Genomic DNA, 27764 nt, shown 5'->3' on the forward strand with positions numbered 1-27764 from the left:
TTACAGCTGAGTGTGAGGACGGTTTGGGCCTCATATTGTGGGAGAGTCAGGTGCAGGAGACAGATGGTTTCAGTGGAGTATTCCTAACCTACTCCTCCTCATCTGCAGGAGAGACCCAGAGCCAGGGACAGTGGAGGGAACAGCTCCTGTCAGAACACATGTGAGATTATGGCCTCAACAACTCTCCATTCAGAGGGGTCCGAGTTTGTAGGGTTTAGTCTGTGGAGAGTTGAAACATCTTGGTTACAACATTTAAAATTTCAACATGACTGGGTTTTAGGTCATTTCTATCTGCAGTAAGGGTATCCTTCATGTCTCCTATGCTTTCCTCAAGCACAGCAAGAATCCTTATGATAGTTTTGAAAAATTCTATTTCCTTGTGAGAGTTTTTAGAAATTCTGTTTGAGGCATATTAGTTATATGTGCTTTAATAATATCCCCAGCAATGACCTTTTATCATTTTTTCTTTTGGGATGAATTCCTCCATCATGGTGTATGTCTATGTCTCTGCTTTCTTAAGTGTTTTAGAAAATCCTGTTTTGTTGTTTGCTTCTGGAGTAGTGTCTTTATTGAGAAGTGTTCAATTGCTGTTGAGGGCTTGACACTTTAGGAAGCATTCGTTGCATATTCTGTGTGCACTGTGCTGTCGTGTATTGGCTGCTCTGTCCCTCAGCTAAGTCCTCTGCAGAGTTTCTCCTTGTCTCCAGTGATGAGTGTTTAGACATTGTCCACAATGTTGTGAGTTTTAACTAGGTGAGTTTGTTCTGCCTGTAAAAGAGGCTAATTCCTATTTCCCCTAGAGGCGAAGCTATGCCTCACTATATGGTCAGTAGACTTGGTGCCTTTGGGGGTATATGTCGTCTTTCAGGGAGGGGCGCGGTGCTGATCTGGTTTCCAGGCCCTCTTTCTCTAGTAAGGAAGCACCTGAGGAAGGCAAGAGGGGGGGAGTATAGCTTGGTGTCAGTGGCTCAGCTTCTACTGGGAGTTTCTGTGCTGCTCACTGAATTCTGTCCATGCTGATTGGTGGGAGGGAATATTGGCATCAGCTCCCTATCTAGTCCCTTGAGTTGGAGTTCCCAGCCTCCCCTGTTCAGGAAGCCCTCCCACAGAGAGAACAATCTGTACCTGTGGGTCCCAGGCTTCCATCAGAACCCTGCCTTCACCCTGTCTGTGTCCAAACCATTGGCCCACCTGGTGGCACAGGGCTCTTATGTTTTATCTCAGGAGCTCTAGCTGGGTTTGAAAACTCCAAATTATATGAACGCAATATGACTGGGACCCCAGTGATCCTCTGTGAGAGTGTCTCGCTGTGCTGTGGCTGGAGCTGTTTATCCCAGGAGGGCAGTTGCATGAACACTAGGGTCTTGGAGTTCATGGTGAGGAAGAACATGAAGGCAGCATTCAGTTAGCTGCTCTCAACAGAGGCTCCTATGCTAATGACCAGGACTGTGCAATGGTGCCTGTCAGCTCTCCTGCCCCACGAGAGGCAATGCTCCCTTTACGAAATGCACCCTGAGAAGGGAACTGTCTCTCCCCAAGTCGCCCAGCGGATTCTCAGACCACAATGCCCCCTATGCGACTCTGCCCTCCTCCTCCACAGATGCACAGCTATGCCCACCAGCTATGTGGGCTCCACAGAAGAACAGCTATGCCACCTGACTGGCATGGACTTCTAAATCTTCAGTCTTTGAACTGCACATTTACAGGAGGTTGACTTGTCATGATTACCTTTATGTGTCATCTTGACTGCATCATGGGTGCCCAGACTCCCCACTGTTTCTGTGGATGTCTGTGAAGTGTTCCAGAAGAGACTGGCATTTCTATCCATGGTTTCTGTCTGCCTGGGCATCACCCATTCCATTAAGGTTCTGAATAGAAACTGATGCAGAGGGAGGAGGAATTCCCTCAGTTTCACTTCCCATGTGTGTGTTTGAATTGGAACATTGGTCTCCTCTAGTCCTTGTTCTGAGAGTTACATCACCAGCTCTTCACGTTTGAGGCTAGAAACTAGTTCAGAATCAGATGAGAATGACACCACTGGTTTTCCTGGGTCTCCAGCATGTCAGAGTGGAATGTGGGGTTTATCAATGTATTTCGTCATGGAAACCAATGTGCTTTGGTTTCTGTTGCTCGGGAGAATCCTGACTAATACATGGAGATGAATTATCTCTTCTTTAGAGGAATTGGATAAAGCTGTAGCTCATTTAAAGTCCTGAGTAGCGAGTGCCAGGAGGGAAGTGTCACACTGTTGGGACAAGTGCTGGGTGAAGATAATGGGGGTCTGGGGGATCCTGTAGTCCTGGCTGCACAGTGAGTGCATCTGGGACTTCTGTTGGGACGCCTGGGTGGCTCAGTCGGTTAAGCAGCCTACTTGGGCTCAGGTCATGATCTCGCGGTCCGTGAGTTCGAGCCCCGCATCGGGCTCTGTGCTGACAGTTCAGAGCCTGGAGCCTGTTTCAGATTCTGTGTCTCCCTCTATCTGACCCTCCCGTTCATGCTCTGTTTCTCTCTGTCTCAAAAATAAATAAACGTTAAAAAAATACTTTATAAAAAAAAAGGTCAGCTGTTGTGTGTCAGGAAATCTGCAATTCACTCATACTGAGGGACAGGAGTAAGGAATGCAAACAACTGTGTCTTTGTGCATGTTAGGGTAGTTTTCCTAAGACAACACAGTTGTTAATTCAGAGAGTTAATAGATAAACACAGAATCCTGTGACCAGAGAGGCTCCCTGGAGAAACTGCTGTGTGGAGAGGAAGCCCCAGACCCTGAGAGGAAACCTGCCTGTAACCTCCATCTTCACCTGCTCCTGGCAACACAAAGCAGAATTGTGCATAGTGTGCGTCCCCTGGTGGTGCTGATGCCCTCCTGCAGGGAGGTTTGTGTGTGGGCTCCCAGTGAGGTCCCCTCACCGTGTCTCTTGCACAGTAATATGTGGCCGTGTCCTCGGTCTTCAGGCTGTTCATCTGCAGATAAAGCGTGTTCTTGGAATTGTCTCTGGAGATGGTGAATCGGCCCTTCACGGAGTCTGCGTAGTATGTGCCACTTCCATCACTATAAATGTATGCAACCCACTGCAGCCCCTTCCCTGGAGCCTGGCGGACCCAGCTCATTCCATAGCTACTGAAGGTGAATCCAGAGGCCACACAGGTGAGTCTCAGGGACCCCTCAGGCTTCACCAGGTCTCCCCCAGACTCCACCAGCTGCACGTCACACTGGACACCTGCAGACACAAGACATCTTGGTCAGGAATCTGTCACACATCCACTCTTTCTCAGTCATGTCCACTCACATACTCAGTGTCTCTCATTCACCATGAATTACCTTTTAAAAGAGCAACCAGGAACACCCAGCCAAGCACAAACTCCATGGTGAGGTGTCTATGTTCTGTGCTGATCACAGAATGGGAACACCTGGGACTCCCGGGCCTGGGGCTCCTCTCCCAGCTGCAGGGTTGGAGCTGGACTGATTTAATCAGCACAGGGAGGGCCCTATTTGCATATCCTCTGACTATATATCAGCCTCCAGACTTAGATTTGTTTCAAATTTAAAACCAGTGTTTGAGAGGCACTTCTAGATCACTTCTTGCAGAAGGGACTGTGACAGTATAAATAATTCTAATCTGTGAACACAGTTATGTTTTCATCTGTGTTTGTCATTTTACATGTCATTCTCCCAGCAGGTCATGTTTGGTATGCTATTTTACTTTTTAGTGAAATTTAATCATAAATACTTTATTTTGTGCCATATAATTTTAATATGTGTTTATTGTTGTGTGACAGATAGAGAGAAGGAGAGAGAGATCAGAGAGAGAGAAGGGGACAGAGAATCCCAAGCAGTCTGTAAACTATCATTGCAGACCCTGCCTCAGAATTAAACTCAGGAACCATGAGATCATGACCTGAGCCAAAATCAACAGTAGGCACTTAATGGATTGAGCCACACAGGTGCTCCCTTTTGTGCCATTTTCAATTGTGTGATTTTGTTAGTTTTTTCATATACTATGTTTTTGGTGTATGGAAATACAACATATTTTTGTATGTTGATTTGTACCCTGAACTTTTCCTGAGTTTATTAGTTCTGATACTTTTTTTGTGGAGTTTCTAAGGTTTCACTATATGTAAGTTCGTGTGATTCTCAAACAAATAATTTTCTTCTTACTGATTTACATGTCTTTATTTCATTTTCTTACCTAATTTTTATGGGTACATCTGCAACTTGTAGGAGCAGAAAGCTTTTTCCTTCTTTGCTTCTGTGTTCTTTGTCTGGTCTAAGGATTCACTTGACGTAAGACAGATCTACAGAAGAGAATAAATTTTGCATGTGCACAAGCTTCCTAATAATATGACACCCAGAGAATGAAGAAAGCAGGTGGCACTTGTGCCTTTTAGAATAAAAAACAATGGATTTGTGAAGAGTTAACAAGACAGAGATTTGGGTTTGGGCAAGTCAATTAGTGAGGAACTAACCAGGCTTGTTTGCACAGCCTTCTTGGTGCTACGTTCCCATTTCTGGTGCTAAGGATGGTTCTTCCATTCTGGTAGAGGGGAAGAAGTTTCCCAGGAGAGATTGATTTCCTGCTCTCAGGGGGACAAAGAAGGGTCACAGTTTCCTTAGACTAGCTGTTACTCAAGTGACTTTCCTCCAAATAAGCAATGTGACAAGATGACATACATTGGGTGCCATATTTTACTGGTCTTCGTGTTACCATGTGGAATACCTATGTAGGGAATGAGCATCCTTGCCCGGCTCCTAACGTGACAGGAAAAGATTCAGTTTTTCACTGTTAAATATGCTGTCAGGTGTGGGATTTTCATCCATGGCCACGATTTTGTGGAGCTTCTTTCTTTCTTTCCCTCAGTTGCTGACATTTTTTACTAATGACAATTTGTTGAATTTTGTCTAGTTTTATATGTATCAATAGATGATGATATAGATGATCAACAGATGTGACTGCATTGTCACCTATGACCCTTTCATTGTGCTGTTGCATTCACTATACTAGGAGTTTTGCATGTATGTCCATCTGAGATATTGGCCTTTAGTTTCTCTTCTTACGGTGTCTTTCAATTTTGCAGCATAGTAAGGTTGGTCTTGTAGATGAATTGGGGCATATTCCTTTCTTTTCAGTTTTTGGTAAGAGTCTGAGAGGTATTGTCATTAAGTCTCTTTTATATTTTGATATAATTCATAGATAAAGCCCTGTGTTACTAAGCAGACTTTTTTCTTTTGGGGCTGTGTATGATTAGAGTATAGATTGAATTTTATTTGTTTTCATTCTGTTAATTTTCTATTTCTTCAAGTACAGTCTTGCGGATTGTTTGTCTCTGGAAATTGCCTAGTTGCCCTTTGTTATCTAATAATGGGCCTATAATTAGCTAGGCATTTTCTGTTATTGTTTTCCACTTCTTTGGTATCAGTTATGTCGCCTCCTTAATTCTGATTGTATCTGTTTGAGTTTTACCTATTTTCCTAGTAGAGATGCTTTTTCAATTGCATTTAGCTTTCCAGATATCCATTTCAATTTGTTAATTTTTTGTATTATTACACTTTTTATTCCTTTTATCTGTTCTAAGAATTTCTAATATTAGTTGAGTTAATAAAAATGCCAATGAATGTATCTGGGAAATTCTTATTTATATGGTACCACAAAGCACAGAGAAGTGAGAAAACAATCCTGAGAAAGAAGAACAAACCTGGAGACAGCACACATCCTTCTTTCTAAGTGTACTGCAGAGGTACATTGTCTATAACACTGTGCTGCTGGTACAGAGTCAGACACACAGACCAGTGGAGCAGATTACCGAGACCAGAGTGAAATGTGTCTGGATGCAGTTAGCAAATCCTCCATGAGATTTCATAGAATTAAAATTAGGGAAAAAATGGCCTCTTTCACAAATGGTTTTGAATTCCAGTGAGTAAAATAAGGACATTTGGTCCTTATCTTATACCATACGGGTATGTAGACCCCCATTCAGCCCCTTCCCTGGAGTCTGGCAGACCCACCTCATCAATTAGCTACTGAAGGTGAATCTAGAGACTGCGCAGGAGAGTCTCAGGGACCCCCTCCCCTGCCAGGCTTCTCAGGTCTCCCCCAGACTCCACCAGCTGTACGTCACACAAGACATCTACAGATACAAGTCCGGAAACTGGCACACATCCACTGTTTCTCTCACTCATATCCACTAACATAGTCAGTGTTTCTTGTTCACCATGAATTACTGTTTAAAATAGAACCAAGGAAAACCAAAGTGAACCCAAAATCCATGGTGAGATGTCTGTGTTCTGTTCTGATCACTGAATGTGAACACTTGTGGGCTGGGGCTCTTCTCCCAGCTACAGTTTCAGGGATGGAGGGTTTAATCAGCATACAGATGTCCTTTGACAATATAGCAGATTTTGCAGTAGAATCCTCAAGAAGCCAGTGACCCTTGGCAGGTGTCAGGGATGGGGAAGTGTTTGGTGTCACAATATCTTTCAGGACATTGTGATTTATTAATTTGTGATTTTGCTGCAGTGATTATAGTACCCATGATAATCCTTATTTTCACATATGCACCCAAACACTTGAGGTAAGAATCCGTATACCACCATTGTAATGGTTAACAGATACACTGCAGCAGAGACAGAGTGTGTGAGTGTCCAAGAGCATGTATGAGGTGAGAGTAGTCCCAGTATCTGAACCTGTGCTCCCCATCAGGGGGCCTACCTGCCTCCTGAACCGCATGCAGGACAAGGCTAGACATCCCAGTGAGGTTTGCAGGTTCCTGACCTTCTAGAAGTCCCAGGAGAGTGATGGATGGAAGCCAGGTCTATTGTGTCACAAATTGGAGAGAGTGAGAAGCCTCGACAGAGACTCACAGAGCTGATGGAGATGCCAGGGGTTTTCTACAAACACAAGGGGTCATTTACACATGAACTCTATGTGGACATCAATGGAAACCCTCAATATGGAGCCTCTGGGTGGCTCAGTTGGTTAAGTGTCCGATTTTGACTCAGGTCATGGTCTCACAGTTTATGAGTCTGAGCCTTGTGTCGTGCTCTGTGCTGACAGCTCAGAGCCTGGAGACTGCTTCATATTCTGATACTGTGTCTCCTCTCTCTCTCTTCCCCTTGCCCGCTCGTAGTCTGTCTCTCTCTCTCTCAAAAATAAATAAACATTAAAAAAAGAAAGCCTCAATAACGTTAAAATGGTTGAATTTTATTAAAATATGTTGAAGGCAAAACACCTGAGATCAGGAAGGATGATGTTAATTAAAAATATTTCTTCATCTATGGAATGGAGATCATTATTCTTCTAAACTCTTGTTAATGTGACAATGATCAAAGATGTATTTATCCCAGTGTCTGACCCTGGGAAAATTTGTGTATTCCCATTATCATGGTTTATTTAAACAGGGAGGACACTTGTTCCACTTGTTCCACAGCTTTTACAAACTCTTTGCTGTGTTCGTGTCAGAATAAGTGTGCAGAGCCTGGATCTGAAAGCCCTTGAGAGGAGACCAGTCCTCAACCAATCTCTTGTCCTGGATCATGAGCTCCCTGGTCTCTGAGTTCCCCCTGGTGGTTGTGATTGCCCCCGGTGGTCCCCGTGCTCCTGTTGTTTCACAGACCCCTGCAGAGATACAGTGACTCCTTTATTCCCCTCCCCATTTATGCAACATGCAAGGGTGAGACCCTTCCATCCTGAGCACTGCAGACCATTCTGTTCACAGGATGTCTCCTCCTACATACTTCTCATCTTTGAACCCCTCTCTATGCTCCTTACCTGGAATATAAGTTATATTTCCTTTAAACATTGGTGAGGAACAATCTTGAATAGTTATCAGCTGGCAAGAGTCAGAAGAACTTTTCATTTGATAATCGAGAGAACCAAAGAAGATTTTTGGGCTCAGAAATTCTACTTTCATGAAACTGGGATAAATGTGCTCAGCTTCAGACATGTACCACCTTTAAGAAAAAAGGAAGTGTCAATCCCAGAGACAAGTTGGAGTCTGAGATTCAGAGCATTCTGTCTTTGAACCTAACGGGTTTCCCCAGATTGATAATCAAATTGTTTCTTGTTGGTGATGCACTTCTAAATTACACTGTATTTCTTCTGGCATAGGAATGTCAGTACCTGTTATGTTATGGTTACCATGCAGAAGCATTCAGAAGAACAACAATGATTTTCTAGAAATGCAGGTCGGCTGATGGAGAGATTTTCACCCCCAGATGGAAGGTACCACAGTCTCACCCTACCCAAGCTACATGGTTATTTGGGGTTTTAGAGGTAGTGAAATTAGGTACGTTTTGGACTTGACTTAATATTTAATGATTTGACATGGTGGAGGATTTGGGGGTGTGGTAATGTGAGTGTCATGTGGGATGGAGGTGAACTTTCCCTGACATCAGTGTGGACTGTGGTCATCTATGTCATTCTTGAACCTGTGTAGAATAACTTATGTGGCCAAAAGGACTTGTCACATGAGATTAATTTTGAGACATTGATATTACTGCCATGTGTATGAGTCTGGGGATGGAGTGCAGGACACAGATGGGCAGTCACCAAATGTCCATCTCGGAACTGAAGATGAGTGGGTCCTGAAGACAGCACATCTGTGGGAGGGAATACCTTGAGAATTGTGGGATGAAACCCCTCATCACCAGGCACAGACACTTTCTTGCATGAAGTCCATGTCTCCCTCTGGGTCTGAGTGTCTAACGGAACCCAGGTGGATATACATGGATGTCCCCAAAATTCTCTGAGGTGAAGAGAAACAGTAAGGAAATAAACATGAAGAAAAACAGATAACAACAAGAAAGACACATAAAGGAGTCATTGCCATTGAGAGAGGACTTCTGGGCTTGACATGCATCCTGTTTTCTGCAGCCTTGATCGTACGATGTTGGAAACTAGCCAGTGGAGGTCAGGGGCAGCCCTACAAACTGGGCTCTGGGATATAAGACCAGAACCACAGCCACCCTCAAATCTGAGTGTGTTGTAGACAAGTGACATAACTCGGGAGATCCCTCACCTGAGGGTAAAGAGAAGTTCCGGCCACCCCTGTGGCCCCTCCACCCTCTGAGGTCACTCCCTCCAGTTGTTATACATTCACAGCCTCTATTGTATGTGAAATGTACCCTCTCTCAGTAAGGCGATGGTCCACTGCTGGTTCTGGGAGGATCCGTCCTTGTGACCTTGTCTCTGGTGTAAACCTCTTCTCTGTCTTCTAAGAATGAAAGCAAAGTTCCCCTTAACATGCAGCTAAAATCCAATATTGTGCCCTCACTTGGATCCAATTATTTTTTGGTGTAAATCACTAGTGAAATTGTCATCTGTTTGGAAATTCCCTTCAGAACCAAGTACTGGAATACATGGATGGTGTCAGGTGGTGTAGACCAGTGGAACAGCACATGGTAAACATGCATCCTCAAGGCTGAACTTGTTCCCTAGTGAGGAATGGGAAGGACAAGGAATGCCAGGTGACACTCATCTGTGCTTCTTAAGTATCCAACAGACCTGGGTGAATGGGCCTGCTCCAGGAGCAAGGACATCTACCCACAGGCAATACATAGATGCCAGCTGTCTAGACAGACTGCCCATGAGATGTGGTCACAGAGGAGCTGGGAAGGGCAGCTGGGGTTTGAATTCCAACTCACCAACATTGGGCACCAATGTGGCACCAACATTGGGAATCCTGAGTATGTTTGTTAATTAATGTCCACTACCAGTTAGGGATAAAATGGGTAAATGCAAGTAGTTAGACTCACTGCCCTAGATCCCATTGGTTATGACCATTTGTAACAAAATTTGTCCCCTTCCTTTTTTTCCCCTGTTTTTTAATGTCTGAAGATTTTATTTATTTACATCTTTGTTAATTAACATGTAGTGTAGTTTTAGTTTTGGGAATAAAATTTAGTGATTAATCACATACGTTAACACCCTGTGCGCATCACAACAAGTGACCTTCATAATCTCCATCACCTGTTTAGCTATTTGAATCGGAATTTTTGTGTCCTTTGTGTAAATACCTTGTAGAGAAATTGGTGGGACATAAGGTAATTCTATTTTAACTTTTTAAACTCTTCCCCAGTGTGGTCACACCACTTTGCATTCCCACCAAGAGTATAGGAAGGTTCCTCTGTCTCCACATCCTTGCCAATATCTGTTGTTTCCTGAATTGTTCATTTTAGCCATTCTGACAGGTGTGAGGTGGTAACTTATCATGATTGTGAATTGTTTCTCCCCAATGATGAGTGATGTTGAGCATCTTTTCATGTGTCTCTTAGCCATCCAGATGTTTTCTTTGGAAAAGTGTCTGCTCATGTTTTTGACCATTCACTGGATATTTGTTCTTCTGTGTTGTTAAGTTCTTATAGATTTTGGATACTAACTTTTACCACATATGTCATTTTCAAATATCTTCACTCCTCTGTCAGTTGCCACTTAGTGTTGTTGTTTCCTTCAGTGTGCAGAAGCTTTTTATCTTGATGAGGTCCCAATAGTTCATTTTTTGCTTTTGTTTTCCTTGCCTCTAGAGGCATGTCTATTAAGAAGTTGCCGAGGTCGAGGTCAAAGAGGTTTCTGCCTGTTTTCTCTTATAGATGTTGATGCTTTTTGGTCTTACATTTAGGTTTTTCATCCATTTTGAATATATTTTTGTGTTTGCTGTAGGAAAGCGTTCCAGATTCAGTCTTCCTCATGTTACTATCCAGTTTTCCCAGCACCATTGCTGAACAGAAAGTTCAGCAAATCTGGTTCTCTATTCTGTCCCATTCATGTATGTGTCTATTTTTGTGCCAGTACCATGCTTTCTCGATGATTACAGCTTCGTAATACAACTTGAACTCTAGAAGTGTGATGCCTCCAGCTTTGGATTTCTTTTTCAACATTGCTCTGCCTATTCGGTGTTTTCTGGTTTTATACAAATGTTAAAATTCTTTGTTCTTTTTCTGTGAAGAATGTTGGTGTTATTTTGGTAAGGATCACATTGAATGTGTAGATTGCTTTGGGTAGTGTTGATATTTTAACAATATTTGTTTCCCAATCCATGACCATGGAATGCTCTTCCTTTGTGTCTTGTGTAATTTGCTTCATATGCTTTCTATAGTTTTTAGCATACAGATCTCTAACATCTTTGGTTAGGTTTATTCCTAGGTATGCTATGATTTTTGGTGCGATTGTAAATGGGACTGATTCCTTAAAGCCTCTCTTTTCTGCTTCATTTTTGGTGTATGTATATAGTGCCAATAACTTGATGTTGTCTTTGATTCCTACAAATTTTCTGAGTTTTGTCTCCGTCCTAGAAGTCTTTTGGTGGAATCTTTTGGATTTTCCACATAGAGTATCATGTAATCTGCAAAGAGTGAAAGTTTGACTTATTCCTTTCAAATGTCTATGCGTTTTATTTCTTTTCATTGTTTGATTGCAGAGGCTAAGCCTTCTAGTACTACGTTGAACAAAAGTAGTGACAGTGGATATCCCTGTCATGTTCCTGAACATATGTGAAGAGCTCTCAGTGTTTCCCCATTGAGGATGATGTTAACAGTGCGTGTTCTATATATGGCCTTCATGTTGTTGAAGAATTTTCCATCTATCTTTACTTGCTTGATGGTTTTTATCAAGAAAAGATAGTGTAGTTTATCAAATGATTCTCTGCATTTATTGAAAGGATCATTTGGGTCTTATACTATTATTGATATGGTGTATAACTTTGATTGATTGTTAATATTGATCCATCCTTGCACCCCAGGAATAAATCCGACTTCATCCTGGTAAATGATTCTTTTAATGTACTGTTGGATTCAAGTTGTAAGTATGTTGTTGATAATTTTTGCATCCGTGTTCACCTGGGCAATTGGTCTGTAATTCTCCTTTTCTAATTCTTCCTGTTGAAATTTTGGTAGTTTACATGTTTCTGGGAATTTATTCATTTCTTCCAGATGGCCTAATTGGTTGGTATATAGTTTTTCATAATATTCTCTTATAATTGATTGTATTTCTGGTGTTGGTTGTGATCTGTCCCATGAAATTCATTATTTTGTCTCTTTCGGTCCTTTTTCTTTTCTGTTTGAATAATCTGGTCCAGGAAGTTCAATTTTATTCATTCTTTCAAAAAGCAACCTAAAAGTTTTGTTGATCTGTTCCACTGTTTTTGTTTCTTTCTGTGCCATTTATAGGTACTCTATGATTGTTTACCCTCCTCGTCTGACTTTAGGCTTCCTTTGCTCTTCCTTTTCTAGCTTCTTTAGGTGTAAAGTGGTTGTGTGTTTAAAATTTTATTTTTATTGTGTTAGGCCTGTACTGCTATATACTTCCATCTTAAATCTGCTTTTGCTGCATCCCACAGGATTTGGACTGTCAACGCTAACATTTTCATTTGCTTCCATGTATTTTTATTTCTTCTTTAGTTTCCTGGTTAACCGCTTTATTCTTCAATACGATGGTCTTTTACTCCAACTATTAGCGGTGTTTCCAAATTTTTCCCTGTGGTTGACTCCAAGTTTCATAGTGTTCTGATCTGAAAATATGCATGCCATAGTCTCAATCTTTGTACTTGTAGGGGATGATTTATGACCCAGTGTGTGATCTATTGTGGAGAGTGTTCCATGTGCACGCGACAAGAATGTATTCTGCTGCTTTAAGATGGAATGTTTTGAATATATCTGTTAAGTCCATCTGGATGTATGTCATTCAAAGCCATTGTTTCCTTCTTGATTTTCTTCTCACATGATCTGTTCAGTGTTGTAAGTGGGGGGTGAAAGTCCCCTACTACTAGTGTATTATTATCAATGAGATTTTTTATGTCATTAATTGCTTTACATATTTCCGTGCCCCAATTTGTGGTCATAAATATTTACAGTTGTTAGTGCTTCTTGTTGGATAGACCATTTTATGATATAATGCCTGTCTTCATCTCTTTTTGCAGTCTTTGTATTTTAAATCTAGGTTGCCTGATATGAATATGGTACTACAGCTTTCTTTTTATGTCCAGTAGCATGATAAATTGTTCTGCAACCCCTCACTTTCAATCAACAGGTATCTCTAGGTCTCAAAGGAGGCTTTTACAGGCAGAATATACATGGATCTTGTATTGGTTTTTTTTTTACGTTTATTTATTTTTGGGACAGAGAGAGGCAGAGCATGAACGGGGGAGGGGCAGAGAGAGAGGGAGACACAGAATCGGAAACAGGCTCCAGGCTCTGAGCCATCAGTCCAGAGCCCGACGCGGGGCTCGAACTCACGGACCGTGAGATCGTGACCTGGCTGAAGTCGGACGCTTAACCGACTGCGCCACCCAGGCGCCTCAGGATCTTGTTTTTTTAATCCATTCTGATACCCTGTGTCTTTTGACTGGACTTTTTAGTTCGTTTACATTCACAGTGATTACTGAAAGATATGATATTAGTGTAATTGTTATCACAATGTTTCTGTAATGTAATTTTTTTTCTGGAGATTTTCTCTGTTCCTTTCTAGTGTTTGTTGCTTTTGGTGGTTCTTTCCCACTCAAAGAGTCCCCTTTAGTATTTCTTGCAGGGTTGGATTAGGGGTCACAGACTCCTTTAGATTTTGTTTGTCTGGGAAGCTCTTTATCTCTTCTTCTTCTCAATGACAAACTTCCTGGATAAAGTATTCTTGCCTGCCTATTTTTTTCCCATTCAGCACATTGAATGTATGATGACACTCCCTTCTCTCTTGGTAAGTTTCTGTGAAGGGAACTAACCTTATTTGCCTTCCCTTCTTAGGGACTTCTTTTCTCTTGCTGCTTTTAGGATTTTTCCTTTATCTCTATATTATGTCAATTTTCTCTGATTTATCTTGGTAATGGCCTGCTTTTGTTGATTTTGATAGGAGTTCTCTGTGCCTTCCGGATTTGGATGTTCATTTCCTTCCTTGGGTTAGGGCAACTTTCATCTACAATTTGCACAAATATACCTTCTGTCCCTTTTTCCCTCTCTTCTTTTTGGACTCCTATGAAAGGAATTTTACTACACTGTACAGAGTGGCTGAGTTCTCTAAGTCTACATCCATTACCCAAGAAGTTAGTTTACCCTCTCTTTTCTGATTCCTTATTTTCCACAATTTTATCTTCTATATCACTTAGTCATTCCTCTGCTGCTTCCACCCATTATTATATGCAGTAAGCATCATGTCTCTTTCATAGCATTTTTAAATTTCACCGGTGACCAGCTTTTATGTCTTTTACCTCTGTGGTATGCATATCCTTGATGTCTTCTATGCCGTTCTCAAGCCCATCCATTATCCTTACTATTGTTGTTTTAAGCCTATTCCTTATATCTGTTTTGATTAGATCCCTGGATATGATCCTTTCTTGTTCTCTCTTTGGGGATGGATTCCTCCATATTCTCATATTGTCTAGGTCTCTGTCTTCTTCTGTGTTTTAGAAAACCTGTTATGTTTTCAGCTTCTGAGAGTAATGGCTACATTAAGAAGAGTTCATATGCTGTGCGGAGACTGGCGCTTCAGGAAGGGTTTGTGGTGAGTGCTGTGTGCACTGTGTTCTTGCGTTTGGTGTCTTGGGAAGTGGGCATAACCCAATCCTTTAAGGTTATGAATAGAATAAAAATAAAAGTGAAGCAAATTCTCTCATTTTTACTTCTTGTGTGCCTGCTTGAGCTGTAACATTGACTTCCTCTTGCCCTTGGAGTGAAAGTTAAACCATCAGGTCCCCCGTTCTCAGACTTGACACTAGTTTGGAATCAGATGAGAATTACACCACTGACCTTACTGGGTATCCAGCATGTGATAGTATATCATGGGACTTCTCAGCCTATTTAGTAATGTAAGCCAATGTGCTATGTGTTCTGTCCCTCAGGAGTATCCTGACTAATACACGTAGATGCTTTTTCTCTTGTAGTTTCAAGTATTTGAAGAAAACTGTAACACATATAAAGTTCTGAGAAGCAAAGTGACATCAATGAGGTGTCATGGTGTTTGACTGGGACAAGAGCAGGGTGAGGATTACGAGGAGCTATGGGGTCCTGTGGTCCTAGATGCAAAGTGAGCGCTCCTGGGACTCCTGGAAATGTTCAGTTGATGTGCATCAGGATACGTGTAAACCATTGATATTTAGTACAAGGGTAACCAATTGTAAGAGACTCTATCTCTTGTTCATGTAATTATAGTTTTCCTGGTAAAGCAAACTTTGTAAACCAGACCCAAGTAGGTAAGCACAGAATCATGTGTCCAGAGAGGCTTCCTGGGGGAAACTGCTGTATGGAGAGGAAGCCCCAGGCCACGGCACAAAACCTTTCATCAACGCCTACTTGCACCTGCTCCTGGGAACACAAACAGAATGGTGCATAGTGTGCACCCCCTGGTGGTCCTGATCTTCTTCCACAGGGCGGTTTGTGACTGGGCTCACACTGACAACCCCTCACTGTGTCCTTGCACAGTAATACACGGCCGTGTCTGTAGACCTCAGACTGCTCAGCTCCATGTAGGCTGTGTTTGTGGATGTGTCTGCTGTCAGGGTGAGTCTTCCCTGGAACTTCTGTGCATAGCTTGTAGAACCATCTTCAGGGTCAATGCTTCCCATCCACTCAAACCCTAGTGCAGGAGCCTGTCGCACCCAGTACATATAGTAATCAGTGAAGCTGTATCCAGATGCTTTGCAGAAGATATTCACTGATGCCTCAGGCTTCCTCACTTCAGCCCCAGACTGCACCAGCAAAACCTGGGAGTGCACACCTGTAGAGAGGGGACAAGAGTGGATGAAATCAATGTTGACTGTTCCTGGTCCTCTCCTGTGTCCAGGGACTTGGGTGGCCCTTGCCTGTAGCCACTGCCACCAGGTAGAGGATTCTCCAGCTCCAGTCCATTGTGAGGGGATGTGTCTCAGGGTCTCCGGTAGAGGATGGCGTTGTACGGTGATGCTCTCAGGGCACAGACACACCCATACTTAACCTGGTGCTCTTAGGACTATTTGCATAGTCATGAGACAGAGTATTTCATACACAGGACCAGAACCATCTGGAGACAGTCCCAGAGACCGTGTACATTGGGACTCAGAGAGCACCAGTCTAATCCTTGTTTGAGGGCATGGGTCCTTGGCCAGGTTCCTGAACTGTGTGCAGACTGAGCTTCTGCCACTGAGTGATAAGACCTTACAGGAAATTCTCCCCATTGTGGACCAGTGTTGAATGAGGCAGAGGCCACCTGAACCTGTTGTTGGCTCTGATATCTGAACGTCTTATTCCTGGATAAGCGTGACTCCAAACTGCTGCACAAAATGGGGTAATAAATGCATCCTGGTTTCCATCTCTTAGATGAAGATATCTAAAAGCCCTGGACTAGCAGCCTCTTCAAGTGTCTTCTCACTGCCTGAGTTCATTAAATGCTCTGATGGAACAGGATATTTAAACACCCTTTAGCATCCCTCATCTACTGATATTTTAGATTGCTTTCAGGAAAAGGAAACACTGGCTTCTGACAGGAAAGCCTTCCTCACCCCTTGTGCACCTACTCACCTGGGGTATCAGCCTGGTGCTGGGTAGTACTGAAAAGCCCTGCCGTCTAGGCCCAGCCCTGCAGGGAGGTTCCTGTCGAGACTCACAGGACATTTATTCCAGTGTCTCTACTCCAGCATTACATGGTGGAGGGGAGCAGAATATGCCACCCTAAATATGCCACTGGAATGAAACCTGCTTGAGAAACAGCCAGTGCACCCAAAAATAAATAAACGTTGAAAAAAAAATTTAAAAAGGGGCGCCTGGGTGGCGCAGTCGGTTAAGCGTCCGACGTCAGCCAGGTCAGGATCTCGTGGTCTGTGAGTTCGAGCCCCGCGTCAGGCTCTGGGCTGATGTTTCAGAGCCTGGAGCCTGTTTCCAATTCTGTGTCTCCCTCTCTCTCTGCCCCTCCCCCATTCATGCTCTGTATCTCTCTGTCCCAAAACTATCCCCAAAATAAATAAACGTTGAGAAACAGCCAGTGCAGAGACGCACTGACCATCCTTTGTTCCCTAAACAGAATATAAATCTCCTATGTGAAATACACCCTTTTTGTACCAGGAAGGGAGAACTTTCCTTAGCACCAGAAAAAGGAATTTAGGCCCCAGAATGCTGTGCAGAGAAACCTTAGTTCTTCACTATTGTAGTAACACTAAGCACATTAAAGCTCTCAGTTTTTCCCCATTGAGGATGATATTAGTGTTGGGTCATTCATATATGGCTTTTGTGATCTCGAGGTATGCTCCTTCTATCCCTACTTTCTTCAGGGTTTTAATCAAGAAAGGATGCTGTATTTTGTCGAATGCTTTCTCTTCATCTATGGAGAGGATCATATGGTTCTTGTCCTTTCTTTTATTGATGTGATGAATCACGTTAATTGTTATGCAGATATTGAACCAGCCCTGCATCCCAGGTATAAATCCCACTTGGTCTTGGTGTATAATTTTTTTAATGTATTGTAGGATCCGGTAGGCTAATATCTTGTTGAGGATTTTTGCATCCATGTTCAGCAGGGAAATTGGTCTATAGTTCTCCTTTTTAGTGTGGTCTCTGTCTGCTTTTAGAATCAAGGTAATTCTGGCTTCAGAAAGAGTCTGGAAGTTTTCCTTCCGTTTCTATATTTTGGAACAGCTTCAAGAGAAGAGGTGTTAACCCTTCCTTAAATGTTTGGTAGAATCCCCTGGAAAGCCATCTGGCCCTGGACTCTTGTTTTTGACAGATTTTTGACTACTAATACTATTTCCTTACTGGTTATGTGTCTGTTCAAATTTTTATAGTTCTTCCTGTTTCAGTTTGGTAGTGTGTATGTTTCTAGGAATTTGCCCATTTCTTCCAGATTACCCATTTTATTGGCATATAATTGCTCATAATATTCTCTTACTATTTTTTTTATTTCTGTTGTGTTGGTTGTGATCTGTCATTCTTGATTTTACTTATTTGCATCCTTTCCTTTTTCTTTTTGTTCAAACTGGCTAGTGGTTTATCAATTTTGTTCATTCTTTCAAAGAACCTGCTTCCGGTTTCATTGATTTGGTCTACTGTTTTTTTGGTTTCGATAGCATTAATTTCTTTTGTAATCTTTATTATTTCCTGTCTTCTGCTGGTTTTGGGTTCTATTTGCTGTTCTTTTTCCAGCTCCTTAAGGTGTAAGGTTAGGTTGTGTATCTGAGATCTTTCTTCCTTCTTTAGAAATGCCTGGAATGCTATATACTTTCATCTTATGACCACCTTTGCTGCGTCCCAGAGGTTTTGGGTTGTGGTGTTATCATTTTAATCGACTTCCATATACTTTTTAATTTCCTCTTAACTGCTTGCTTAGCCCATTCATTCTTTAGTAGGATGTTCTTTAGTCTCCAGGTATTTTTTAACTTTCCAAATTTTTTCTTGTGGTTGATTTCGAGTTTCATAGCATTGTGATCTGAAAATATGCACAGTATGATCTCGATCTTTTTGTACTTTTTGTACTTTTTACTTACTTAGGGCTGATTTGTGTCCCAGTATATGGTCTATTCTGGAGAATGTTGCATGTGCACTGGAGAAGAATGCATATTCTGCTGCTTTAGGATGAAATGTTCTGAATATATCTGCTGAGTCCATCTGGTCCAGGGTGTCATTTAAATCATTCTTTCCTTGTCGATTTTTTGTTGACACGATCTCTCCATTGCTGTGAGTGGGGTGTTGAAGTCTCCTAATATTATGGTATTACTATCAGTGAGTTTCTTTATGTTTGTGATTAATTGATTTATATATTTGTGTGCTCTCCCATTTGGCGCATAAATGTTTACGATTATTAGGTCTTCTTCATCTATAGACCCCTTGATCATGATATAATGCCCTTTTGCATCTCTTGATACCGTATTTTTAAGTCTAGATTGTCTGATATAAGTATGGGTACTCGGGCTTTCTTTTGTTGACCATTAGCATGATAGATGGTTCTCCATCCCTTTATGTTCAATCTGAAGGTGTCTTTAGGTCTAAAGTGGGTCTCTTGTGAACAGCATATAGATGGATCTTGTTTTCTTATCCATTCCGTTACCCTATGTCTTTTGATTGGGGCATTGAGTCCACTGAGGTTTAGAGTGAGTACTGAAAGATATGAGTTTATTGCCATGATGATGCTTGTAGAGCTGGAGTTTCTGATGGTGTTCTCTGGTCCTTTCTAATCTTTCTTGCTTTTGATACACACACACACACACACACACACACACACACACACACACACACATATATTTCATTTTTAGTCCCCTCAGAGAGTCCCCCTTAAAATTTTTTGCTGGGCTGGTTTAGTGGTCAAAAACTCTTTTAATTTTTGTTTGTCTGGGAAACTTTGATCTCTCCTATTTTGAATGACAGCCTTCTTGGATAAAGAATTCTTGTCTGCATACTTTTCTTATTCAGCACACTGAATAGACTCCGCCACTCCTTTCTGGCCTGCCAAGATTCTGTGGATAGGTCTGTTGCAAACCTGATCTGTCTTACCCTTATGTTAGGGACTTTTTTTCCTTGCTGCTTTCATGATTCTCTCCCTGCCTGAGTATTTTGTGAATTTGACTATGATATGCCTTGTTGCTGGCCAGTTTTTGTTGAATCTAATGGGGGTCCTCTGTGCTTCCTGGATTTTGATGTCTGTGTCTTTCCTCAGGTTAGGAAAGTTTTCTGCTATGATCGGCTCACATAACCCTTCTACCCCTATTTCTCTTTCTTCCTCCTCTGGGAACCCTATGATTCTGATGTTCCTTTTTAATGAGTCACTGATTTCTCTAATTCTTAAATCATGCTCTTTTGCCTTAATCTCCCTCTTTTTTTCTGCTTCATTATTTTCTATAATTTTGTCTTCTATATCGCTGCTTCTCTGTTCTGCCTCATCCATCCTTACCACAGCTGCATCCATCCGTGATTGCAGTTCAGGTATAGTATTTTAAATTTCATTCTGGCTATTTTTTTACTTCTTTTATCTCTTCAGAAAGGGATTCTAATCTATTTTTGACTCCAGCTAGTATTCTTATTATCGTGATTCTAAATTCTGGTTCAGACATCTTGCTTGTACCTGTGTTGGTTAAATCCCTGGCTGTCGTTTCTTCATGGTCGATCTTTTGGGGCGAATTCCTCCGTTTTGTCATTTTGAAGAGAGAAAAGGAATTAATGAAGTAGAAATATTGAAATAAAAGAGTAAAATTACAAAAATATTAAAATTAAATTTAAACATACACACACACAAATCTAATAATTAATGCTACATGCTAGGTGTATTTTTTTAGGGTGTTGAAATTGGTTTGACAGATTAGCGGAAAAACAGGGTGCAAAGTAAATAATTTGAGAATTTGAAAAAATGAATACACTGAAGTAGAGTAAAATGGGTAGATGGGAGTAAAATAGAATTTGAAAATAATATACACAAAAGTAAAGAGTATAGTAGAAAAGATTAAAGAAAAATATTTTTAATAAAAATTAAAAATAAATATGAATTTTTTGTTCTGTATTTCATAAAAAAGTAAAGAAATGAAAAAGAATAAAGATAAAAGAAAAAAGAAATCATTTGATAATTTGAAAAAGTGAATATACTGTAGTAGACTAAAGTAAAATGATGGAAATAAAATAGAATTTGAAAAAATTTACATAAAACTAAAAAAACATAGTAATGACAATTAAGTAAGATTATTTTGTAAATATGAAATTTATTGTCAAATAGGTTTCTATACAACACCCAATGCTCATCCCAACAGGTGCCCTCCTCAATACCCATCACCCACCCTCCCCTCCCTCACACCCCCCATCAACCCTCAGTTTATTCAGTTTTTAAGTCTTTGATGGTTTGACTCCCTCCCTCTCTAACTTTTTTTTCCTTCCCCTTCCGCATGGTCTTCTGTCAAGTTTCTCAGGATCCAAATAAGAGTGAAAACATACGGTATCTGTCTTTCTCCATATGACTAATTTCACTCATCACAACACTCTCCAGATCCATCCACGTTGCTACAAAAGGCCACATTTCATTCTTTCTGAATGTCAGGTAGTATTCCATTTTGAATAGATACCACAATTTCTTTATCCATTCATTAGTTGATGGACATTTAGACCCTTTGCATAATTTGACTATTGTTCAAAGTGCTGCTATAAACATTGGGGTACAAGTGCCCCTATGCATCAGCACTCCTGTATCCTTTGGGTAAATTCCTAGCAGTGCTATTTCTGGGTCATAGGGTAGACCTATTTTTAATTTTTTAGGAACATCCACGCTATTTTCCAGAATGGCTGCACCAGTTTGCATTCCCACCAACAGTGCAAGAGGGTTCCCATTTCTCCACATCCTCTCCAGCATGTATAGTCTCCTGATTTGTTCATTTTGGCCACTCTGACTGGCGTGAGGTGGTATCTCAGTGTGGTTTTCATTTGTATTTCCCTGATGAGGAGTGACGTTGAGCATCTCCTCATGTGCCTGTTGGCCAATTGGATATCTTCTTTAGAGAAGTGTCTATTCATGTCTTCTGCCCATTTCATCACTGTATTATTTGTTTATCAGGTGTGGAGTTTGATGAGTTCTTTATAGATTTTGGATACTAGCCCTTTGTCTGATATGTCATTTGCAAATATCTTTTCCCATTCCGTTGGCTGCCTTTTAATTTCGCTGATTGTTTCCTTTGCAGTGCAGCTTTTTATCTTCATGAAGTCCCAATAGTTCATTTTTGCTTCTTGAGTACCTTGCCTCTGGAGATGTGTCAAGTAAGAATTTGCTGTGGCTGAAGTCAGAGAGGTTATTTCCTGCTCTCTCCTCTAGGGTTTTGGTGGTTTCCTGTCTTACATTCAGGTCCTTTATCCGTTTTGAGTTTATTTTTGTGAATGGTGTAAGAAAGCAGTCTAGATTAATTCTTCTTCATGTTGCTGTCCAGTTCTCCCAGCACCATTTGTTAAAGAGACTGTCTTTTTTCCATTGGGTATTCTTTCCTGCTTTGTCAAAGATGAGTTGGGCATACATTTGTGGGTCCAATTCCGGAGTCTCTATTCTATTCCATTGGTCTATGTGTCTGTTTTTGTGCCAATACCATGCTGTCTTGATGATGACAGCTTTGTAGTAGAGGCTAAAGTCTGGGATTGGGATGCCTCCCGCTTTGGTCTTCTTCTTTAATATTTGGCTATTCTGGGTCTTTTGTGGTTCCATACAAGTTTTAGGATTGCTTGCTCTAGCTTCGAGAAGAATGCTGGTGCAATTTTGATTGGGATTGCAATTTCGATTGTGTAGATTGATTTGGGTAGTATTGACATTTTAACAATATTTTTCTTCCAATCCATGGGCATGGGATGTTTTTTCATTTCTTTGCATCTTCTTCAGTTTCCTTCATAAGCTTTCTATAGTTTTCAGCATACAGATCTTTTACATCTTTGGTTAGGTTTGTTCTTAGGTATTTTATGAATCTTGGTGCCATCGTGAATGGGATCAGTTTCTTCATTGGTCTTTCTGTTGCTTCATTTTTAGTGTATAAGAATGTAACTGATTTCTGTACGTTGCTTTTGTATCTTGCGACTTTTCTGATGTCATGTATCAGTTCTAGCAGACTTTTGGTGGAGTCTATTGGGTTTTCCATGTGTAGTATCATGTCATCTGCAATAAGTGAAAGCTGACTTCATCTTTGCCAATTTTGATACCTTTGATTTCCTTTTGTTGTCTGATTGCTGATGCTAGAACTTCCAACACTATGGTAAACAACAGCAGTCAGAGTGAACATTCCTGTCGTGTTCCTGATCTCAGGTGGAAATATCTCAATTTTTCCCCATTGAGGATGATATTAGCTGTGGGGTTTCCATAAATGGCTTTTATGATGTTCAAGTGTGTTCCTTCTACCCCGAGTGTCTTGAGGGTTTTTATTAAGAAAGGATGCTGAATTTTGTCAAATGCTTTCTCTGCATCAGTTGACAAGATCCTATGCTTCTTATCTTTTCTTTTATCAATATGTAAACACACTGATTTATCAGATGTATCACACTGATTGATTTGTGAATGTTGAACCAGGCCTGCAGCCCAGGAATGAACCCATTGATCATGGTGAATAATTCATTTTATATGCTGTTGAATTCGATTTGCTAATATCTTATTGAGAATGTTTGCATCCATATTCATCAGGGATATTGGGCTGTAGTTGTCTTTGTTGTAGGGTCTTTGTCGGGTTTAGGAATCAAAGTAATACTGGCTTCATAGAATGAGTCTGGAAGTTTTCCTTCCCTTTCTATTTTTTGGAACAGCTTGAGAACTAGAGGTATTATCTCTGCTTTAAATGTCTGGTAGAATTCCCCAGGGAAACCATCTGGTCCTGGACTCTTTGTTGGGAGATTTTTAATGACTGATTCAATTTCTTCACTGGTTATGGGTCTGTTCAAATTTTCTGTTTCTTCCTGTTTGAGTTTTGGCCGTGTGTGGGTGCTTAGGAATTTGTCCATTTCTTCCAAGTTGTCCAGTTTGTTGGCATATAATTTTTCATAGTATTCCCTGAGAATTGCTTGTATTTCTAAGGGTTTGGTTGTAACAATTCCATTTTCATTCATGATTTTATCTATTTTTATCTATCCCTTTTCTTATTGAGAAGGCTGGCTAGAGGTTTATCAATTTTGTTTATTTTTTCAAAAAACCAACTCTTGGTTTCATTGGTATGCTCTTCAGTTTTTTAGATTCTATATTGTTTATTTCCGCTCTGATCTTTATTATTTCTCTTCTTCTGCTGGGTTTAGGGTGTCCTTGCTGTTCTGCTTCTATTTCCTTTAGGTGTGCTGTTAGATTTTGTATTTGGGATTTTTCTTGTTTCTTGAGATAGGATTGGATTACAATGTATTTTCCTCTCAGGACTGCCTTTGCTGCATCCCAAAGCATTTGGATTGTTGTATTTTCTTTTTTTTTTTTAATGTTTATTTATTTTTGTGGGAGACAGCGGCAGAATGCGAGTGGGTTAGGGGCAGAGAGACAGGGAGGCACAGAATCTAAAGCAGGCTCCAGACTCTGAGCTGTCAGCACAGACCCAGACGTGGGACTCGGACTCACAAGCTGGGAAATTGTGACCTGAGCCGAAGTTGGAATCTCAACCGACTGAGCCACCTAGGCCCCCCTGGAGTGTTGTATTTTCATTTTCATTTGTTTACATATATTTTTTAATTTCTTCTCTAATTGCCTGGGTGACCCATTCATTCTTTAGTAGGGTGTTCTTAACCTCCATGCTTTTGGAAGTGTTCCAGGCTTTTTCCTGTGGTTGATTTCAAGTTTCATAGCATTTTGGTCTGAAACTGAGCATGGTATGATCTGAGTTCTTTTGTACTTAGGAAGGGCTGTTTTATGACCCAGTATGTGATCTATCTTGGAGAATGTTCCATGTGCACTCGAGAAGAAAGTATATTCTGTTGCTTTGGGATGCAGAGTTCTAAATATATCTGTTAAGTCCATCTGATCCAATGTATCAATCAGGGCCCTTGTTTCTTTATTGATCCTGTGTCTAGATGATCTATCCATTGTTGTATGTGGGGTGTTAAAGTCCCCTGCAGTGATCACATTCTTATCAATAAGGTTGCTTATGTTTGTAATTATTTTATATATTTGGGTGCTACCATATTCGGTGCATAGACATTTATAATTGTTAGCTAACATCAATAGCAAAAATCACAATTATAATCATAACAATACACACATCACCTGATTAAAATTTGGGTCAGGCATGTAAATATCGATTTTGCTATTAATGTTGAAAAAATGTCCATCCAGCATATGACTTGATGTTCATCATCACTAATCATCAGAGAATTCCACCCCCGATCCACTGAGATATCACCTCACACCTGTTAGTAAGGCTATTATGAAATAAGGCAGACACAAGGAGAACATCTCAAGTGTTGCTGAGGATGTGGAGAAAAGGCAATCGTAGAATTCACTTGATGGGAGAGCAACATAGTGTAGCTACTATGGAAAACTGCAGAGAAATAACCCACTAAACTGAGTTCCTAATCTGCTCCCGTACAGTTGACTTATGTCCAGCTGAGTGTGAGGAAGGTCTGGGCCTCATGTTCTGTGGAGAGGCAGGTGCAGAGACAGGTGGATCCAGTGGATGATTCCTTAACTACTTCAGTAGAATGGACCCCAGGCTGACCGATTTGTAAGACTTGACTCGGTGTGCCTCCCCACTGGTTGTCTCTGGTTTCCTGAACTGGATGGAGAACAAAAGGAGTGAGGGGTAGAAACGACTCTTTTCTCTCAGGAACGTGTATATACTGAGAATCTTGAGAGAAAGTCATGGAGTTGATGAAGACGCTGTGGGGTTGCGACAACCACAAGGGTCTTTCCTCATGGTCTCTCTTCATGGGCATCAAAGAAAACCTTAAGGAAAATCAAAGGAGAGAGGAGCTGCTCAAATATATTAAATTTAGATCACTTGAATGAGTCAGTCTCCTCCGTTTGAAAATCACTTACATGTATTTTAAATGGTGGACCGTGTACTTGTGAGGCACAGGTCTGTATATGAGTTGATTTATCCCCAAGCTTGGTCTCTGTCAAGGTCGGCACTGCTATATGACTGTTCACTCTAAATGTTAGAAGACATCTGTGTTTGTAAATGGTTTAGGAAACAGTGTGTACTGTTTACTGGTCAGGATGAAGCTTGCAGGGCATGATGAGAAAGATGCTTCACAGGAAACCTGACCCTGAAACACTGGTTCCGGATATGAATTCTGAGATCTTAGGTGCCCCCTGGAGACCTGTGAACCCCCAGGTTTCCTACGTGGCTCCTGGTGTCCTGTGTGTTCCTGATGACCTGAGTGCCCCCAGGTGAACTGAGTGGCAACTAGTGGCCTCACTGCCCCATGGAGACCTGAACATCCCCCTGGAGGTCTGAGTGCTTAGTGCAGAACTGAGCAACCCTTGTGTCCTCTGCTCTCCCTGTTACCCTGAGCACCCCAGGAGATCTCAGTTACCCCTGGTGTCCTGAATGCCCCCTCGTGACTTTTAGGTAACCTAAGGGCAAATTGCAATTTTTGGGCCCATGCTCAGCTCTCAGAAGTCCTTTGTGGTGTTAGAGCCAGCTCTGTGGCTAGGCCTAGCCTGTCCTGTTCACCCTTAGAGGCGGTTCTGATTGTGTGGCTGTTAATCCTGGGGGAACCTCCAAGGGTGTGGCCAGCACCTGCTTTATCCCTCTTCCTCTTGCCTAACAGACTGCCTAACTGATGGACATGTGGCTCTTGTGCTCTGGACCCTAGTATGTGATATAGAATATATGATAGTATGTGAACCATCCACTGCATCCACTCTGCTGGGGTCGGTGGATCCAATTCCACCAGAAATTACTGGTTGAGATGGAGAACCCCAAGATGCTGCCAGCGAGGTTCAGGGTGTGCAAGGCACTCACCAGTTGGTTGTGAACCCTGCAGCTGCACCTGGGACAGGACCCCTGGGGACAAGGAGACTCAGCCTGGGCCAGTCCCAGCAGTCACAACCATTCCCATCATCCCACATCTGATATCTGAAACCCTCACCTTTGGGACCTCTCACCAGGCACAAGGAAGGCCCTACAGTCTTTTCTGTTTCTCGAATACAGTTCTGCCTTCCTTAGGGACTTCAGCCCTCTCTGGGAGAGAGCTGTGGGCTCCCACACCCTGATATTGGAGTTTACTGTAGATCTTGAGAAGTTTGCCTGTGTGGGAGGGAACATGTCCTTATAAGTGGACAAAAATTGAGTCAGGTTCCTCTTGTCCTTCCAGGTCCACCTGTGGGCATCTCTTTGTGGATCAACAGGCTTGTTGGTCCTCGGTCAAGGCAGCACTTGGTCTATGAATTGTGTTGGAGGCAGGTCAAGTGATGGCCTCACCTTTCTGATCAGATAGTGAACAAATGAGTGGATCACAATTCACTATATCTGTCCAAAAGATATTTGAAGGGATCCATATTTTCTCCAGAAAACTTTCCAAATCAAGTCTTTAAATACATTCAATTTTAACAGTCATTCCTCACGTAACTGCATAGGAAAAATCTATACTGATGTCCAGTCTGGTGTAAATACGACAAGCAAAGGACACTTGTTCCCAGGATCACATTTCTTTTAGTTTCCACACTGATGTATTAACCTCACCTGACAACTACCTGCAAAGCATGGGCACACCTGGAGACTTCTGATCTTGATGGTTCTCTGCTGATGGGGTTTGCTTCCTCAGTCATCTGCAAAGCTTGGAAGCAGTGCCGACATCTTTAAGTGCACAGACACCAAGACATGACCTTTCTGTCACCTGCAGATATGATTCCCATGCATGGCTGGTGTCTTCATCTCCTGAGAAATCCCCATCCAACACAAGGGGCTGTTAATTCAGGGAGGAGACACAGATTTCACAGAAAAGTTGGGGACTGTTCACTGATATGGCACAGAGACCATCAGTATCTGAGGTAAAAAGTTAATGACACTAAAACAACCACATTAATGAAAATGGATTGGCTGACCTGGACATCATTGGAATCTAAAAATCCGGAACCGGGGCACCTGGGTGACTCAGTTGGTTAAGTGTCCGACTTCGGCTCAGGTCATGATCTCGCAGTCTGTGAGTTCGAGCCCCGCGTCGGGCTCTGTGCTGACAGCTCGGAGCCTGGAGCCTGTTTCCAATTCTGTGTCTCCCTCTCTCTCTGACCCTCCCCCATTCATGCTCTGTCTCTCTCTGTCTCAAAAATAAGTAAACGTTAAAATTCAAAAATAAATAAATAAAAAAAATAAAAAAACAATAAAAATTCGGAGCCTAAGGAAATTGTAGAAAATGTGTTCATAGTCCTGAAGGCATGTGCCAAGAGGATAAATGCTGAGTTAGCTGAATA

General features: G+C 41.6%; 2 gene segments (V, D, J or C); both read right to left on the minus strand.

The window, feature by feature from the left end:
- Positions 1-26124, minus strand: part of LOC125168505 (immunoglobulin heavy variable 3-23-like) — a gene marked incomplete at its 3' end in the record, with an annotated part of 42692 nt that extends 16568 nt beyond the window's left edge. The window contains 4 exon segments of the V gene segment in view: positions 2911-3221; positions 3323-3444; positions 25055-25060; positions 26121-26124. Of these exon segments, the coding sequence occupies positions 2911-3221; positions 3323-3368 (357 nt within the window).
- On the minus strand, positions 15379-15859 carry LOC125168510 (immunoglobulin heavy variable 1-46-like). The segment is given in 2 exon segments: positions 15379-15692; positions 15778-15859. Coding segments are annotated over 2 exon segments (360 nt in total).
- Positions 26125-27764: the final 1640 nt, after the last annotated feature.

Source organism: Prionailurus viverrinus, chromosome B3, assembly GCF_022837055.1.
Source record: "Prionailurus viverrinus isolate Anna chromosome B3, UM_Priviv_1.0, whole genome shotgun sequence".
Taxonomy (NCBI): Eukaryota; Metazoa; Chordata; class Mammalia; order Carnivora; family Felidae; genus Prionailurus; species Prionailurus viverrinus.